Here is a 15,907-nt window from a genome sequence, read left to right as displayed (position 1 = left end):
GACATAATTTAACTGATTTTTATAGACTTCTAAATTGACTTAAATCTCGTGACAGATAATAAAAGGAACGCAGCTAGCACAAAAGATTAGAAACGACAGGGCGAACAAATTCCAAGTTCAAACATGTCTCGAGTGTCTAGTTCGCTCAACGTTAAAAATTGAGAAACTCATTTCAGTTTTCCGAAGTAGTTTTTTTTTGAAACCATAACTTCTGACCCACCCAGTGCGTTAGTGTGAAGTCTACGAAGAATAAGAAATTACAAGAACTCTATATAAAACCAATGCTGCTCTTCTGAAAACAATAGCATAAAAAAAGCGCTATAAATTACGAAAACAAACCAAATAGGGTAATATGCCTTAGAAGAAACGGACATCGGTCAGAATATAGACTATAAATACCTTACTGATTCGGAACAAGCTGCTCATTTTTGGTCAAGTTGAAACAAAGAGTTGAAGCGAATCTTTGCATTACTGGCTGTACAGATAAAAAATTGGAATTTTTTGGTTTTAACAAAGACGAAATTAACAATTATGATGAAAATTTAGGCTCGAAAACAGCGCAAGTACCGTGCAAATTAAGCCGACCCATCTTGTGAAGACGCTGATTGAACCGAAACAAATTTTCAATCTGAAAGATTCAAGTAGAAAAAAGAAATTAAAAAATTCTAATTTTAATTTTCTACTGGGTTCGAATCTGACCAAGATCTATTTTTTTTTTCAAGCGGGAAATATTCTGTTAAAAATAACATTGTGGGCCTTTTATTTGTCTGCTGATCGGTTGTTGGCTTAGTTGTCACATTTTGAAATCGTTTTTTTTTAGCTGCACGCATTTTCTTTAATGTTGCTTTTATTGTTAGATTTACTCCTACAATTTGTAATTTTACTTACCTTGACTCTGTTTTTTCTTCCGTGTTTTTTTTTCTTTTTCGCTTAAAATTCCTCGACCCAAATTGTTTCGGCTTATTTGTTATCGGCTCAAAGACCAAGTTTTAGGTCGTTTCAAGGGAAACATCTTAAACACGCTTTTTCAGTTCGCACTTTTCATGTTGGTAGTATGTTTATCAATCGGTTTGCTGAAGTTTGTTTTTTGTTCATAATGAAAAATTATTTCTAAATTCATTTGAAAAACTTAAGTTTTTCTCAGAAACTTCTACTGATTTTCAAAAAGGGGTATCAATAGAAAGACCAAATACTCCTAGAGTTTCTTCTTGCTTGAGCCCTCTGTCTACAGCCTTCGAAAGGGTCGTCTGAGGGGCAATCTTCGACCCACATTTTTTTTTCGATTTCTCGAAAAACACCCCTCTCAAGTCTGAGCTTTTGGTTGAATTTTCAGGTTGTGTTCAATCGGGAAAGCCAGTTTTGTTTTGGGAATATTCTCTGCTGAAGTGGCCACAGACCGCTCTTTGTTGGAACAAGTCATGGATTTTGGAAATCCTTTTGACCGGTCTTTAGAAACTTTTCATTTTTCTTTAACTGAACACGATCAAATCGGAGATGAAAAGTGCAACTGAAAAAACCGGTCGGAATAGTGGTTCCTGCTGAAGCGGCGGCTTCCTAAGAGAAATAATATCTTTTTACGAAAATTGATTTCCTTAATTTTTTTTTACTCTTTCATATTTTAGTGGAGAAATAACTAAGGCTTTGGACAATGTCCATTTTTTGAAATCAAATTTTTCGTGTCGCATTAGTATCGCATATTTATTCAATGTCAAACACAAATTTCCAGCTTTAGATGGGCCCTAGGTGTGCCTTCATTTTGGTTTACCTAGTTTTTTTCAACGTTTTTCTTTCTTTTTTTGACTTTCATTTTTTATGTTTGTGTTGTATCGCAAGTGTTTTAATGTTTTTTTTTTTAAATTTTCTAAACTATGTTTGTTTGTTTTTGCAAGTCTAAATAAGAGCAAAAGTACCAAAAAAAAATTTTTTGAATAAAAGTCGCTGTGGTTCGAGGATTGTACTACCGTCTCAGTACATGATATTTTCCTCTAGTATTCTACTTGATTACTTGTTGCGAATCTTCCAATGCTTATTTTTTGAACAATGGATTCTTGCGACCACTCATGAAGATGTTATTACAAAATCGCGATTGCGAGCGTAGTGTTATAGCATTGGTCTACTTTAATTTTCAACCAAAATTGCAAATAAAGTTACCGGTTGGTTACATTTTTACCAATATCACGATCTGTAGCGTTGCAAATTTCATGGCATCTGTTCTCTGATTTATTGGTGGCTAGTGCTTGCGCATCGTTAAGCTACAGTAAGACAAATGGAAAGACGTGAGATGCTTTATGTACTGGTCGGAACTTCAATGCCGCACTTAGCACTAATTGTATGTATATTTGGTGGCATTATTGCTGCACAGAATTTGCAACTTGTTAGCATATGTAGCTGTTTTAGTGGTGGTTTGTATCAGTAAACATTCAATGGTGCATGGCGATGAGGACGTGAGATTTCCAATATTGAGTTTTTTTATGCAAGGTTTATTTCTATCTTTTCTTAATTCATGTTTTAGAGCTGCTTTTTAACGTTTTATCGCTTGTTTGAGAAGTGCTGTTCCACCACTGTTATATCATGGGATAGATAGGGAATGGAGAAGTTCTTAGTACCCCCATAAAATTGTGTGGATGTTTATATAGCCTTGGCTTGTGAAAAATTTTGCCCCTTCAACATGCGGATCGAATCGCAGTACAATTTGTTTCGTAACAGCCGGAACCACGATCATTAAAAACAATCTCTTCAGGCACAGTCATAGCCAAGGCTTTTATTAAACAGTTTACAAAAGCCAGGATTCATGGGTCAGATAAGCTACTCCGGAAAACCAGACACAAAATAGCCAAGCTCACCCTGTTAGATAACCCCACTTTCTCCCCCCTACAAACCAAACAAGCCATTGCGGACAGCAAACCCTCGCGAGCTCTTGGTCCAGATGGCCTTTGCAACATTCACTTAAAACACTTGGGACCCCTAGCTCTTAAATATTTAACCCTTCTTTAAATATGTCGCTCTCTGAATATTTTATTCCTCAAATGTGGAAAAATTCGAAGATAATCCCCCTACCCAAACCCGAAAAGGACCATAAATTATCCACTTCTTATAGGCCCATCTCGTTTCTCTGCCCCGCTGTTCAAGTTTTAGAAAGGCTCATTCACCCTTTTTAACAAGTATCTCCCTACTGACACACATCCAAATGGTTTTCGTCCTGTCCACTCTACCATTACTGCGCTTTCCACACTAGTATTTTTGACACAGACGGTTTTAATCAAAATCGCCCACACTCCCGCACCGTTCTCGCAACGCTTGACCTTTCGAAGGCTTTTGATATGGTGTATCATCGTATCCTCGTGGAACTAATTCATGACACACCGCTTCCCAGAGGTATTGTTCATTGGCTGAGCAACTGTTTGAATGGCCGACAAGCCAGCACACTTTTTAACAACAAGGAATCCCCCCACAAAATAGTTCTCTGTGGAGTTCCCCAGGGCTCTGTTCTTTCGGCCACTCTTAACTTTTTCGTCCATGACGCTCCCACGCCCCCGATAATGTTCGTCTCACATCTTACGCTGACGATTTCCATCCCTTTTCCCAAAGCCCTGATGTAGAGGAAGCATCTCGATCGTGATAAAGACTTTAACAAAACACCCCGTGTACTTTTAAACAACGAGCCTCTAACTTTTAATAAAAACCCGAAATTTTTAGGGTTTCTTTTGACCCAACCTTATGATTTGCTGCACACGTAAAAGATCCGCTGACAAGGATCAGCGCAGGATAGGTGTCCTCAAAGCGTTGGCAGGATCCTCTTGGGGACAGTCTAAAGAAACCCTCCTCTTAACCTACAAAGCCTTAATATGCCTCATTTTAGATTATGCTTCCCCTGCCTGGTCACATGCCGCCAGCAAAACCTCTATTAATTACCTGCAGGTTACTAAAAATCAAGCTCTGAGTTATTACCGGCTCAAAACTCATGAATTCCACTGCCCACCTGCACAGTGAAGTCGAGATCCTCAATGTTCCAATTCACCACACTCTTTAAACCTCTCAATTTTTTATCTCTTCATACCGCTCTCATCACCTAAAAAATTTCTACCACTCACACCTCCACGTCAAGTTTGAGTTGACAATCGGTTTTAAGCGCTTTTAAAGAAAATACTGACTCCGTTTTAACCAATGTTAACCCTCCACTCAATCTTAATAACCCAGAAGAGGTTTCCACTTTCGTTTTTAACCATCACAAGTCCCTTTTAAATCACAACCACACAAATCTAGTAACCATGTTCCTCGCAGTAACCCCTCCCTCTAAAGTAATTTGTATACCGCCCCCTAAGGTCGAATCCACAGAAAAATCTCTCCTCAGAACTACCCGCTGTAAACTCTCCCAACTCCGGTCTGGTTACAGCCGGCTTTTAAACACATACCTCTCCCGACTAGACAACCAATTTTCCCCACAATGCGCGGACTGTCACCTAGCACTCCACACTAGTTGCCACAATTTTAACTGCCCCAAAAATCCCTCCCCACTCACTCCAGCAGACCTGTGGCTTAGGCCGGTGGAAGTTGCGAAGTTCCTTAGCCTGGTGACGGACGAGCCCAACCCGACCAACGTGGGCTAATGTAAGAAAAAAGAGAGAACCACAATCATAGGAGTTCGTTTTTCTGTTTTTTTGGGCATTTGTTTTTTTACACGTTATTTGTTTTTGACTCTACGAGACCAGGAAGGAACTATGGCATAGGGTTGTTTTTTTACAGATTTTCTACCGTCTAATTGTAATTTCTGCGAATTGGAGTGGATCTATCAAACGCTGTCTAACTTGTCTAATGATAGTTCATTTCGATTTTTCCGCATTATTCAAGACTGAGGTAGCTCATAGGGGGTCTAAATCTAGTGTGTAATGATATTAAAGCCCCATTGGTCGTGATTAATATTCCAAAAAAATATCTCACTGCGAGAAAAACCGTTCTGAACGTTTCCGGTCTAAATTAGACCAAATTTGAGGAGGGACTGACCTCAAAGTTTCAATTACTCCATGGTTTTTTTTCAGCCAATTTTGTCGACCTGAAAAGCACACAGGGAGTTCAGTGTGGCGTTTTTGTAAAATCAGCTCGCTTGTAATTGGGATTCTAGAAGAAATTTCATAAGTTTTTTGTATTGTAAAAAATTGTTCTTATTTAATAGTTGATTCTTCAGATTCTTCACTAAGACCAATTTTTTTATTTCAACTATGAATCTTTTTTATTACTTCAAACCAAATGAATGGTTGACGTTTGATTCATCAACTCGAAAGTTTTTTGTCGAAACATTCAATTTAACTTTTTTGAAAATTGATACTGAAATGCAACGTTTTTTTGCGAAGGTAAGTGTGGTTGGAACCTGCTATGTTAATTGCACCGAAACATGCTAGTCTTCCTTTTTAAAACAGTTTTTCTCTAAAAATATTTAGTTTGTTGTTGCCTCTTGTCTCGGCTTCTGGAAACGAAAACTAGCAATATTTAAAAAGATTTGTCTAGATTACGCGTTATTACTCTGTTTCGATTCCAACTTTCCTCAAAAAGATTTGGAAGTAGCAAATTTTTGTATTTTAAATGGCTGTTTGCAGACATATACAATATTTAAGCTTTCTAAAATCACGAATATAAAAACAAAGATTTTCCTTTTTTTAATGGTCTCATTGGTTTTGTGCTTCCATAGGTTATTTCTAATTGCTTCATATTTGATAACATAGCTCAAGGATTCGTTATGATGGAGCTGCTTTTTGTCGTTTTATCGCTTGTGTTTGCGAAGTACAGTTACTTCTACATCAGTGCGAAAATTTGTTTTCGTTCTGGCGCATTAATCGAGCCTTTTTCATGAACTCAATTCCCGTAACAGCAAAAATTGTAACAAAACTTTTTTGTGCTTTTCTATACCATTCTATCCTAGGTTCCCTTTCGCCCTATGCCAATTTTTTGCTTGATACATATGATAAAGTAATGAAAGAGTTTATCTGACGAAGGAAACGTAGTAAACAATCAATTAAAAGCTTTAATAGTTTTCGATAGTTTTATCAGCGGCGCATTGATCGAATCAGTTCCTGTCGCAATTGTTCGCCTCCCACTGCGTTGGTAGAGTGAACTGACCCATGATAGCAGCTCTCAATGTTCACATGATTGTACTTGACCTCAAGCGCATCCAACATGGACGCCATCAGGTATGAGTCATCTCTCAAAATATCCACTTCACAGCTATACAGTCTGAAATCCGTTTTGTTCAGACGTTGCAACTGGTCTTTTTCATGGAAAATGATGTTGTTTCTGGGATCCAGAAGCATTGATTCCAGTCTCGCTGCACAGTCACTGGACTTGTCCTTTGATGATTTGAAATGACTAGTCACAGGTTGAGGGAAATTCTTCAGTTTGAACTCTTTTGTTTTGAGCAAGTATTTCTCCCACACTTTCTGTGTGAGATGTTCGTTAGTGACCTTGGATTGCATGCATGACGTGTCTCCGAGCAAGTAGAAACTCATGAATCTTGCGAGATCTGTCTGGTCCAAGACGTCTAAAATGAATTGAATTTAGCATCGGTAATAACCCTTGCTATTAACAAGGGTATTGAAATCAGTTATTAGTTTTTTTTCCAAATCACAAATTATTACATTTGCACTCTTGAGTACAATGTTGTTAATGTTAAAAGTTTCATTGCCGCGAGTTTTAAAAGCTATTTTAAAAAACCAAAAAAGGTATTTCTGAGTTGGGGCTAATTGTTCCGACCATTGAAAATGTGGAGGAACTTTGAATTCGGGTGTGTTTTAGTTTTTTTTTTCACGCAAAATCAGGTACCACAAATAATCATTGGACTGGTTTGAGTGATATATCATATTACAGCCCTTTTAGTCGTGATTCGAACCACATCAAAAAATTCCAGTTATTTTCCCAGTGTCAAGTAAAACCGGTTTGAAATTTTTGATTTTTGGTATAATTTCGAACTAATATGGTGTGAGCGTGAGCTTATTTAACCTTTCTTTAAGCCGTGAAAACTTATTTTTACTCAAGTTAAAGTAGTTTTTGGAGTTCTTTAGCGCCATTTTGTAAACAAAGATTTAAAGTTCCATAAATTTCTGCAAAAACTTTGAAACATTTTTTAAATTTAAACTGTGTTCCGAATGCCCTTTTTTTTACTACGACTGTCAAATATGCCTAAGTGCTTTTTTTGGTTCAGATCTCTTATCACACCATGCAGAAAAAAACGACTCTAATTTGAGTTTTTTTTTATTTTGCTAAGACTGTGGTCGGAACATTCTGTGCTACTTGCACTGGCTATCCTTGTTTTGTTATCGATTTACAGTAATTATAGCTTTTAGTTAAATAAACCTTTAATGACAGGTTCTGTGTCTCCAAGTGGTTGAGTGTAAATTTAGCTGGTACAGTTTTCTCGTCTATTATTTTCCTTTGCGATTAGTAAGGGAAGTGTTATCGGGTACCCGAATTTTTCTCGTAAACAATTTTGGTAACATAATGCCTATAATTATAAATGGTAAATAGCGCTGCAGTTTTATTTTGCTATAGTGCTGGCTTAAGTTATCCTGGTAAAACGAGTTAAACTTGAAAATAAAAATGCATTTTTCTCAAATGGTGTTGGTTTTTGCCAAAAAATGATTGTGACAAAGCTTGCCCCACGACCGATCAGTTTTGGCCTTTCTATAGTCAGTCAAAATGGCTCCAAAACCACTGACTCAATTGCTGACAAAACCATATCAAAGTAAGTTTTTTGTGTGGCCCCATGAATTCTAACAACGGCATAATTGTCTCGCATATTTACTATTTATTAAAACAATTTTTAAATGTTTCGCTCATATTTTTAGAGATTGTACCATTTCTTCATTAATTTCGTTGGGCCACACTAGAGGCTCACTTTGATACAGTTTTGGCAGCGGTAGTTATTAAGTATTTTTTACGAAATAGACTTGATTGACTATAAAAAACAAAAAAGAGATTGTGCTCGCTATTTTCAAAGAGATATTGGGCTCGCCTTTTTTGTCAAAATTTTGAATTCTAAGTTTTGTTCGTTTTATCCGGTTTATTTAAATCAGCTTGTATTTCGTTTTATCCGGATTATTTAAACCAGCTTGTATTCGTCTTTTTGATTGCTAGATCTTTCGCGTAATTAATCTTTATATATCTTCTCTTATTGCATCTGAATTGAAGGTTGTTATTTTTGTTTAAAAATTGTCTTTTTTTTAAATTTTGAAAGATTTTTGGTTTCGAGGTCGGGGCAGAAAGGGTTGGCTGAGTTCCCGTACTATAACCATCAATTGATTGGTTTGCTCCGGTTAAATCCTGTAGGTTTCTGTTGTTTCGACCTACAAAGTTCTTCCTCATTTGAAAAATAGGCGGGAACTTTGTATTCGGGTGTGTTTTAGTTTTTTTTTGTTTTCCACTCAAAAACAGGTACCAGAATTATTCACCATAATGGGTCGAGTGATATATCCAAACTCTACCCATGTATGGCTTATCCTTCTATAATAAGCCTGCTCACTTGTTTTAATCCTGCTCGAAATTAGATAAAAACTGAAAAATTTCAAACCGTTTTTTTTCGACACTGGGACAAATTTTAGAATTTTTTTGCGCCGTTCGAATCAGGATTGAAGGTGCTTAATTATGGTATATCACCCAACCATTCCCATGAATATTTGTGGTAAACTTTTTGGCTGAAAAAGAAAATAAGCCTGCTCACTCATCTTATTTGCTCGAAATTAGACCAAAAATCAAAAATTTCCAACAGGTTTTTCTCGAAACTGAGAAAACTTTTATCAATTTATAAGTCGTTCAAATCACAACTGATACTGTTTGAAATTTTTGGTCTAAATTTGGTGAAATATTTGATTGAAAAAGAAAATAAAGCTACTCATTCACCTTATTCGCTCGAAATTAGACCAAAAATTTCAAACAGTATCAGTTGATTTGAGCGACTTATAAATTTAAAAAGTTTTCTCAGTTTCGAGAAAAACCTGTTGAAAATTTTGGTCTAATTTCGAGCGAATTTGAGTTTTTTTATTTTGCTAAGACTGGTCGGAACATTCTGTGCTACTTGCACTGGCTATCCTTGTTTTGTTATCGATTTACAGTAATTATAGCTTTTAGTTAAATAAACCTTTAATGACAGGTTCTGTGTCTACAAGTGGTTGAGTGTAAATTTAGCTGGTACAGTTTTCTCGTCTATTATTTTCCTTTGCGATTAGTAAGGGAAGTGTTATCGGGTACCCGAATTTTTCTCGTAAACAATTTTGGTAACATAATGCCTATAATTATAAATGGTAAATATGCGCTGCAGTTTTATTTTGCTATAGTGCTGGCTTAAGTTATCCTGGTAAAACGAGTTAAACTTGAAAATAAAAATGCATTTTTCTCAAATGGTGTTGGTTTTTGCCAAAAAATGATTGTGACAAAGCTTGCCCCACGACCGATCAGTTTTGGCCTTTCTGTAGTCAGTCAAAATGGCTCCAAAACCACTGACTCAATTGCTGACAAAACCATATCAAAGTAAGTTTTTTGTGTGGCACCATGAATTCTAACAACGGCATAATTGTCTCGCATATTTACTATTTATTAAAACAATTTTTAAATGTTTCGCTCATATTTTTAGAGATTGTACCATTTCTTCATTAATTTCGTTGGGCCACACTAGAGGCTCACTTTGATACAGTTTTGGCAGCGGTAGTTATTAAGTATTTTTTACGAAATAGACTTGATTGACTATAAAAAACAAAAAAAGAGATTGTGCTCGCTATTTTCAAAGAGATATTGGGCTCGCCTTTTTTGTCAAAATTTTGAATTCTAAGTTTTGTTCGTTTTATCCGGTTTATTTAAATCAGCTTGTATTTCGTTTTATCCGGATTATTTAAACCAGCTTGTATTCGTCTTTTTGATTGCTAGATCTTTCGCGTAATTAATCTTAATATATCTTCTCTTATTGCATCTGAATTGAAGGTTGTTATTTTTGTTTAAAAATTGTCTTTTTTTTTAATTTTGAAAGATTTTTGGTTTCGAGGTCGGGGCAGAAAGGGTTGGCTGAGTTCCCGTACTATAACCATCAATTGATTGGTTTGCTCCGGTTAAATCCTGTAGGTTTCTGTTGTTTCGACCTACAAAGTTCTTCCTCATTTGAAAAATAGGCGGGAACTTTGTATTCGGGTGTGTTTTAGTTTTTTTTTGTTTTCCACTCAAAAACAGGTACCAGAATTATTCACCATAATGGGTCGAGTGATATATCCAAACTCGACCCATGTATGGCTTATCCTTCTATAATAAGCCTGCTCACTTGTTTTAATCCTGCTCGAAATTAGATAAAAACTGAAAAATTTCAAACCGTTTTTTTTCGACACTGGGACAAATTTTAGAATTTTTTTGCGCCGTTCGAATCAGGATTGAAGGTGCTTAATTATGGTATATCACCCAACCATTCCCATGAATATTTGTGGTAAACTTTTTGGCTGAAAAAGAAAATAAGCCTGCTCACTCATCTTATTTGCTCGAAATTAGACCAAAAATCAAAAATTTCCAACAGGTTTTTCTCGAAACTGAGAAAACTTTTATCAATTTATAAGTCGTTCAAATCACAACTGATACTGTTTGAAATTTTTGGTCTAAATTTGGTGAAATATTTGATTGAAAAAGAAAATAAAGCTACTCATTCACCTTATTCGCTCGAAATTAGACCAAAAATTTCAAACAGTATCAGTTGATTTGAGCGACTTATAAATTTAAAAAGTTTTCTCAGTTTCGAGAAAAACCTGTTGAAAATTTTGTTCTAATTTCGAGCGAATAAGGTGAATGAGCAGGCTCATTTTCTTTTTCAACCAAAAAATATAACACAAATAATCATGGGAATAGTTGGGTGATACTACCAGAATTCAGCCCTTTGAATCCTGATTTAAACGGCATAAAAAATTCTAAAATTTGTCCCAGCGTCAAGAAAAACTGGTTTGAAATTTTCAGTTTTAATCAAACGTTCGAGCGATTAAAACAAGCGAGCAGTCTTTTTATAGAAGGATAAGCAATGAAGTTTTAAAGAATTTTTTTTGAAGTTTTCTGAGCGCCATGGAAAAAAATCTTCACTACAAAATCAGAACAATTTCTGAAATTAAAAAAATCTAGTCATTTTTTGACAAAAGCGGTTACCTGATATGCCTGTTTTACATTGACTGTCGAATATATCTAAATTTCGGGTTCTGTTCAGATCCTTTGATTACACCACGCACAAAAAAGAAAAAAACATGACAAAATTATGTATTTTTTTCAAGAGTATGGTCGGAACAATCCGTTTTACTCGCACAGCAACCGGCTATCCTTGTTCTTAATGTGTTAGTGCTTTAAATTTTTCGAATTAAATTTGAATCAGTTTTTTGAAAATTTATTCTTGTTTTTTGTCATTTTTGTGACACCTTATACCGCATCTACGTATATTTTTGTATCGCCTCTAAGTATATCTCGACAAAAATTTGGTTTCAGATTTTCGCCTCAATATTTTTGTCAAAATTATCTTTTTGTTTGCAAAAAGGCAGCCATTCTCACAAAAATTAGGTTTATACTTTTTATTATGAGATGTCTCAGAGCTCAACGAGCGTTTTTCCTTTTTATTAAGTTTACTGCTGTTCTCTAACTTCTGTAAATTAATATGAGCATTTGTTAGGGCATTTTGGTTTTTCGGTGTCCATTAGTATTTGGGTGGATTTATCTGACCTGAGGGGTCGATGGAGAACTTTTTTGCGGATGGCATGTCATTTAGGATATAATACCATGGGTAGATAGCGTGCACGGCCTTAAGAGGATACTGCTCCTGCTGAAACGAAAACAAACATATTTATATAAATGGACCTGAGAAATTTTCTTATCCACAGTTATCCGGTAAATAAAATTCAAAATAATCAAACGGTTTGTTTTCAGATTATATCCCCAAATTTTATGGTTTCTTTGTTTTGTGTACATCGGCTCATTGATAATATGCGAGTTGTCATTTGCTGTTTAAGTTATTCGAATAAAATTTTTGATGGTAGTCTAACATTTTTCAGCAGTTCAATGGCCACAAGTGTAGCCAGCATTCCTCCCGCACTGTCCCCAAATATCTGCACATTGTGTTTATCCACTCCCAGCTGGTCACTATGGTCCATGATGTACTTGACCATGGCCACACAATCGTCCACAGCTGTGGGGAACAGGTGTTCAGGTGCGAGTCTGTATCTAATGAAGAACAGCTGACTGTCGGTGCCGTGTTCCAGTCTGTGAATCGGCCCAGCTACCATTTCTGGAAAAAAATCTGACGAATTATTCCAATAAAAGTTAATATGCTGGATGATTATTTAAAAAATTCATAGGCAAATGTAGATAAGACTTTAAAAAGATTTAAGACTTTTTTTTATTAGGCGGCTTTACTGATCTAATTAACCATCTCACCCTTCAAGAAGGAGGAGATTAAGTTAAGTAGATTGATTAAGTTCGAATTTTCGACCAATCAGAATGCAGCAAAATTCGAATTCTCAATACAAGTTCCTGTGCTAATTTATTGTATTTATTTTTAGGGATGGAGATTCTTTAGTAGATACCATAGTGAGGGGGGGGGGGGGAGATTGTTATGTAGATTTACTTCAGATGCGCTATGATTCAAAAACGAAGTTATTCTTCTGTGTTTTTTATTCCTTTTGTATCTCACAGATTGAAATAACCATTTTATCTTCAAGATCCAAGTAAGGTAGTACTTTAGGTTGCTTAAGGTAAGGTTAAGGTGAGCACTTTTTGCCTTCACCATTGAGGTAACTTGACTTTTTTCAGGTACGTTTATCGTCTACTTTTAAGTACTTTCTCAGATACGACACGCCTGTTTAATGTAAAACTTGCCCGGAGAGCCGATGACGTATCCTCCCCCGTGAATATACACTAATGTTGTCGTCGGGTTCTGAACACGTTTGACCCTCTTGAACCGCATCACTTCCACTCCCCCTTGTTTGAACACACTCTCTAGTTCCTGTGGCGGGTCTTTTCCCAAACAGAAGCTGCGTAACATGAAGTGAGGCTTCAGACTGTTTCGAAACGTGGGCCCGTCAACGTTCACGGAGGCCCCCCTCTAAAATGCAAAGTAATTGAATATTAGGGGTGGCATTTACTCCTCCTCCTTTTGATAACATCGATAAGCGATCCACTTTTCTGTTATTTTTTGAGATAAATTTAGTTTTTACTGAACGAATTGTGTTATCATTTAATCAGTTACTGTTAACTTTGTTAAATAATTACCATTTTTTTAATAATTCTGCTGATGGGTAGCATGAAATGGGTGTGAGTCATCGGTAGCTGCAGTCTCTCATCCACAACTGTATGCCGATGGAGCAAATAGGCCACTACAGCCATGACGAGGGCCGAGCAGAAGAACACGCTTCGCATCCAGCTCATCTCTGCAATTATTTTCGAGGCTCCAAATATTCAAATCAAACAATTAGAATCTGAAATTGGGCGTGTCAGAGTAAGTTTATTTGGTTTCGAAGGTCTTATTTACTGACTTAGCGAACTTAAGTATTCATGTTGCTTTTACTAACTGCTGCTTAAAGATGCGAGCCGTCAAATGTACTCATATACGTAAAAGCGCAGTAAAATACAGTGAATATGAATATAAGCTTACTTTTTGTAATTTTAAACTTTTTTAAATCCTTGAACAACGCATTGTATTCACTGCATTTTTTGCACACACGTTTCGGCCGGTTTTGGTCTGTCTGGAATTTTCCGGACTAAAAAGTAGAGTGGGGATTCCTTCCGTTGACGGTTACTCGATGAACGGGCCTTTCCCCGTATTGTGCTGTTATATGGCATCTTCATTTAGCTGACGAGCTCTGATGTTTCAAACGCGCATTGTGCTTGATTGTGTTCCCAAAGAGCAACGCAAGTGATCAGCATTAAATAAAGCGCCCTAGCTAATTTGTTATTTTCGGCGCTTTAATATAGAAATTTGCTCAATGTACAGAAAGAAAGTTATGTTATACCAAGTACAGTCTTTCGGGTGTTTTGAAAGAGCTCAAAAGTTCAATGTGATTGTTCTAGAATAATATGCCAACATTTAATACACTTAAAATCACACCGCAAAAATCCTAGATCTTCCAGTGATAAGTTAGACAAAACCTGGCTCTTTATGGGTGAACAAAGTCTGATGGACAAAATTTGGCAAACTAAAGCACCCCTAATAGGCAAATCACATCGTGTTGGTCTCTGATTTTTTTGTAACAAGCTTGGGGAGCTGGAAGGCGAAGAACTACTCCTCGTTCCAGATTAAAAAGAGTGCAAATCTGATGTATATTCTCGATTGAATTAAATCCAATTTTTATTATTTTACCTTGATTTTTTTGATTTTGTTTTGTTTGAAGAATCAAAAGAATCGATTAATTTACATAAATTTCTGATTCAGCATCCCAAAAAAGAACACAAGTTACCCATATTTCTCTATTCCCAGTCAATTTCTTTAATTATGCAACCCTGGTGCAATTGACGAAAATGATTTTTCAATCATCAGCCCTCGACAATAGTCCTCTCGCCACACCAGATAGCCCCGCATCAATTGGTTTTAATGAAGGCGGTAATATGGCGCATCAATTTGGTTGGAAACTTTTTGATACATAATTGATCCGGGTTGAAAAAAGTGGAAAAATCCAGTTGTCAATATCTCAATTTTCAGAAACCAGAATGGGCAACATTTTATCGCCAATGCAAGCTTCTGGTTTTCTGCGTATCCTTTTTCAGTCCTAGCTCTGCAATTTTTACTAAACGGAAGAATCGATAAGCTAAAGAATTGGTAGATGTAAGAAACACCCTGAGTTAGAACTGGAGTGTATAACTCATAGAGTAATTTCGGATAGGGTACACCGTCTGCTCGTCACGCTATCTTATTTTCGGCCGGATAGATTCGTGCAACTTCTTAGTCTAATACCGATCCTAATCTTACTCTTATACTATCTAGTCTCAGGTTGTTTAACTAGTCTCTGCTAGGCTCAATAGATCTAGGGTATACTGGTTTATTGCGGCTGCTGAAGTGCTCGGGAGAGTCCAACTAATTTCTAAGTTAAATTCAAATCTCTCTGGTGCTGAAATTACAAGTAACTTCAGCACTTACAAATAAGTGGGTTGTTAGTTAGATGGATCATGATTGGTTAATATTAAATACTTTACATTGGTAAAATATCTAATTTATCCAATCATAAAATGTAGTTTAGATCAGGTTCCACCCATCCGGGTTTTACAGAGTTTTTTAGAATAGTTCTTCTGCGATTCGAAGGATGGATGATGGACGTTGGTTTTTGGCGAACATCATTTTCTTCCGTTTCCTCTTTGTTAAAGAAGTTCCAGGAAGCTGGAGTTAGAGACATAAGACGTTGTGTCTTCTAGTGACAACGACTACGTCTTTGCAACAAACTCAAATCTGATTTCAGAATGGTTGGCTATGTCAGGTTTTTCTGTTCTGCGTGGAGAACTTCTTTTGTGTCTGATCTAGTTTGGGAATGGCGTGGAGATTGTGCGTGGAGGGGATGCCTGGTTACTCGGATCTGTACGTATACTTGAACATCGAGGTGGTCATTGGTCTAGTTCAATGAAGTCCTTTTCTGCGAAGTCAAGTCGTACTCTAAATCCTTTGAGTTGTGATTGTGAGTGGCATATCGATTGTGGTTGGCCATTCTCTCTCGAGTGTAGTGGGGTCGTTTTGTCTTTAGATGTTCGTCCTTGGTGTTATATTCTGATCTATGTATTGCATAATGTAATTTACATTTTATAAAACATTTATTAGTTTAATATTTTTTAATTATGATTTTAGTTAGTTGTTTTCACAAAAGCTTTTTGTTTTAGTTCGGTTATTTTGAAGAGTTACTCACCCTTGAGTAGCTCTTATTAAAAATAGAGGTGTGGTCAC

General features: G+C 36.3%; 1 protein-coding gene across 1 annotated transcript; it reads right to left on the bottom strand.

Annotated features, from left to right (window-relative positions):
- Positions 1-5,585: 5,585 nt before the first annotated feature.
- On the bottom strand, positions 5,586-13,598 carry LOC134854580 (arylacetamide deacetylase-like). Its single transcript, XM_063870890.1, has 5 exons — positions 13,255-13,598; positions 12,862-13,087; positions 12,030-12,271; positions 11,710-11,809; positions 5,586-6,529 (listed from the first exon to the last, which is right to left on the bottom strand). The coding sequence occupies exons 1-5, from the start codon at positions 13,408-13,410 to the stop codon at positions 6,039-6,041; spliced, it is 1,215 nt and encodes a 404-aa protein (XP_063726960.1). The 5' UTR covers positions 13,411-13,598; the 3' UTR covers positions 5,586-6,038.
- Positions 13,599-15,907: the final 2,309 nt, after the last annotated feature.

Source organism: Symsagittifera roscoffensis, chromosome 1 (assembly GCF_963678635.1).
Source record: "Symsagittifera roscoffensis chromosome 1, txSymRosc1.1, whole genome shotgun sequence".
Taxonomy (NCBI): domain Eukaryota; kingdom Metazoa; phylum Xenacoelomorpha; order Acoela; family Convolutidae; genus Symsagittifera; species Symsagittifera roscoffensis.
The sequence above is the reverse complement of the archived record's forward strand: the minus strand, read 5'-3'. Positions and strand labels throughout refer to the sequence as shown.

Bases quoted from the DNA above. Each gene is read 5' to 3' on its own strand.
- LOC134854580 (XM_063870890.1), bottom strand. From the start codon at position 13,410: ATGAGCTGGATGCGAAGCGTGTTCTTCTGCTCGGCCCTCGTCATGGCT. The intron at 13,088-13,254 runs GTAATTATTTAA...TTTGCATTTTAG, and splicing joins GCAGAATTATTAAAAAAATG to AGGGGGGCCTCCGTGAACGT. The intron at 11,810-12,029 runs GTTAGACTACCA...TTTTCGTTTCAG, and splicing joins CCATTGAACTGCTGAAAAAT to CAGGAGCAGTATCCTCTTAA.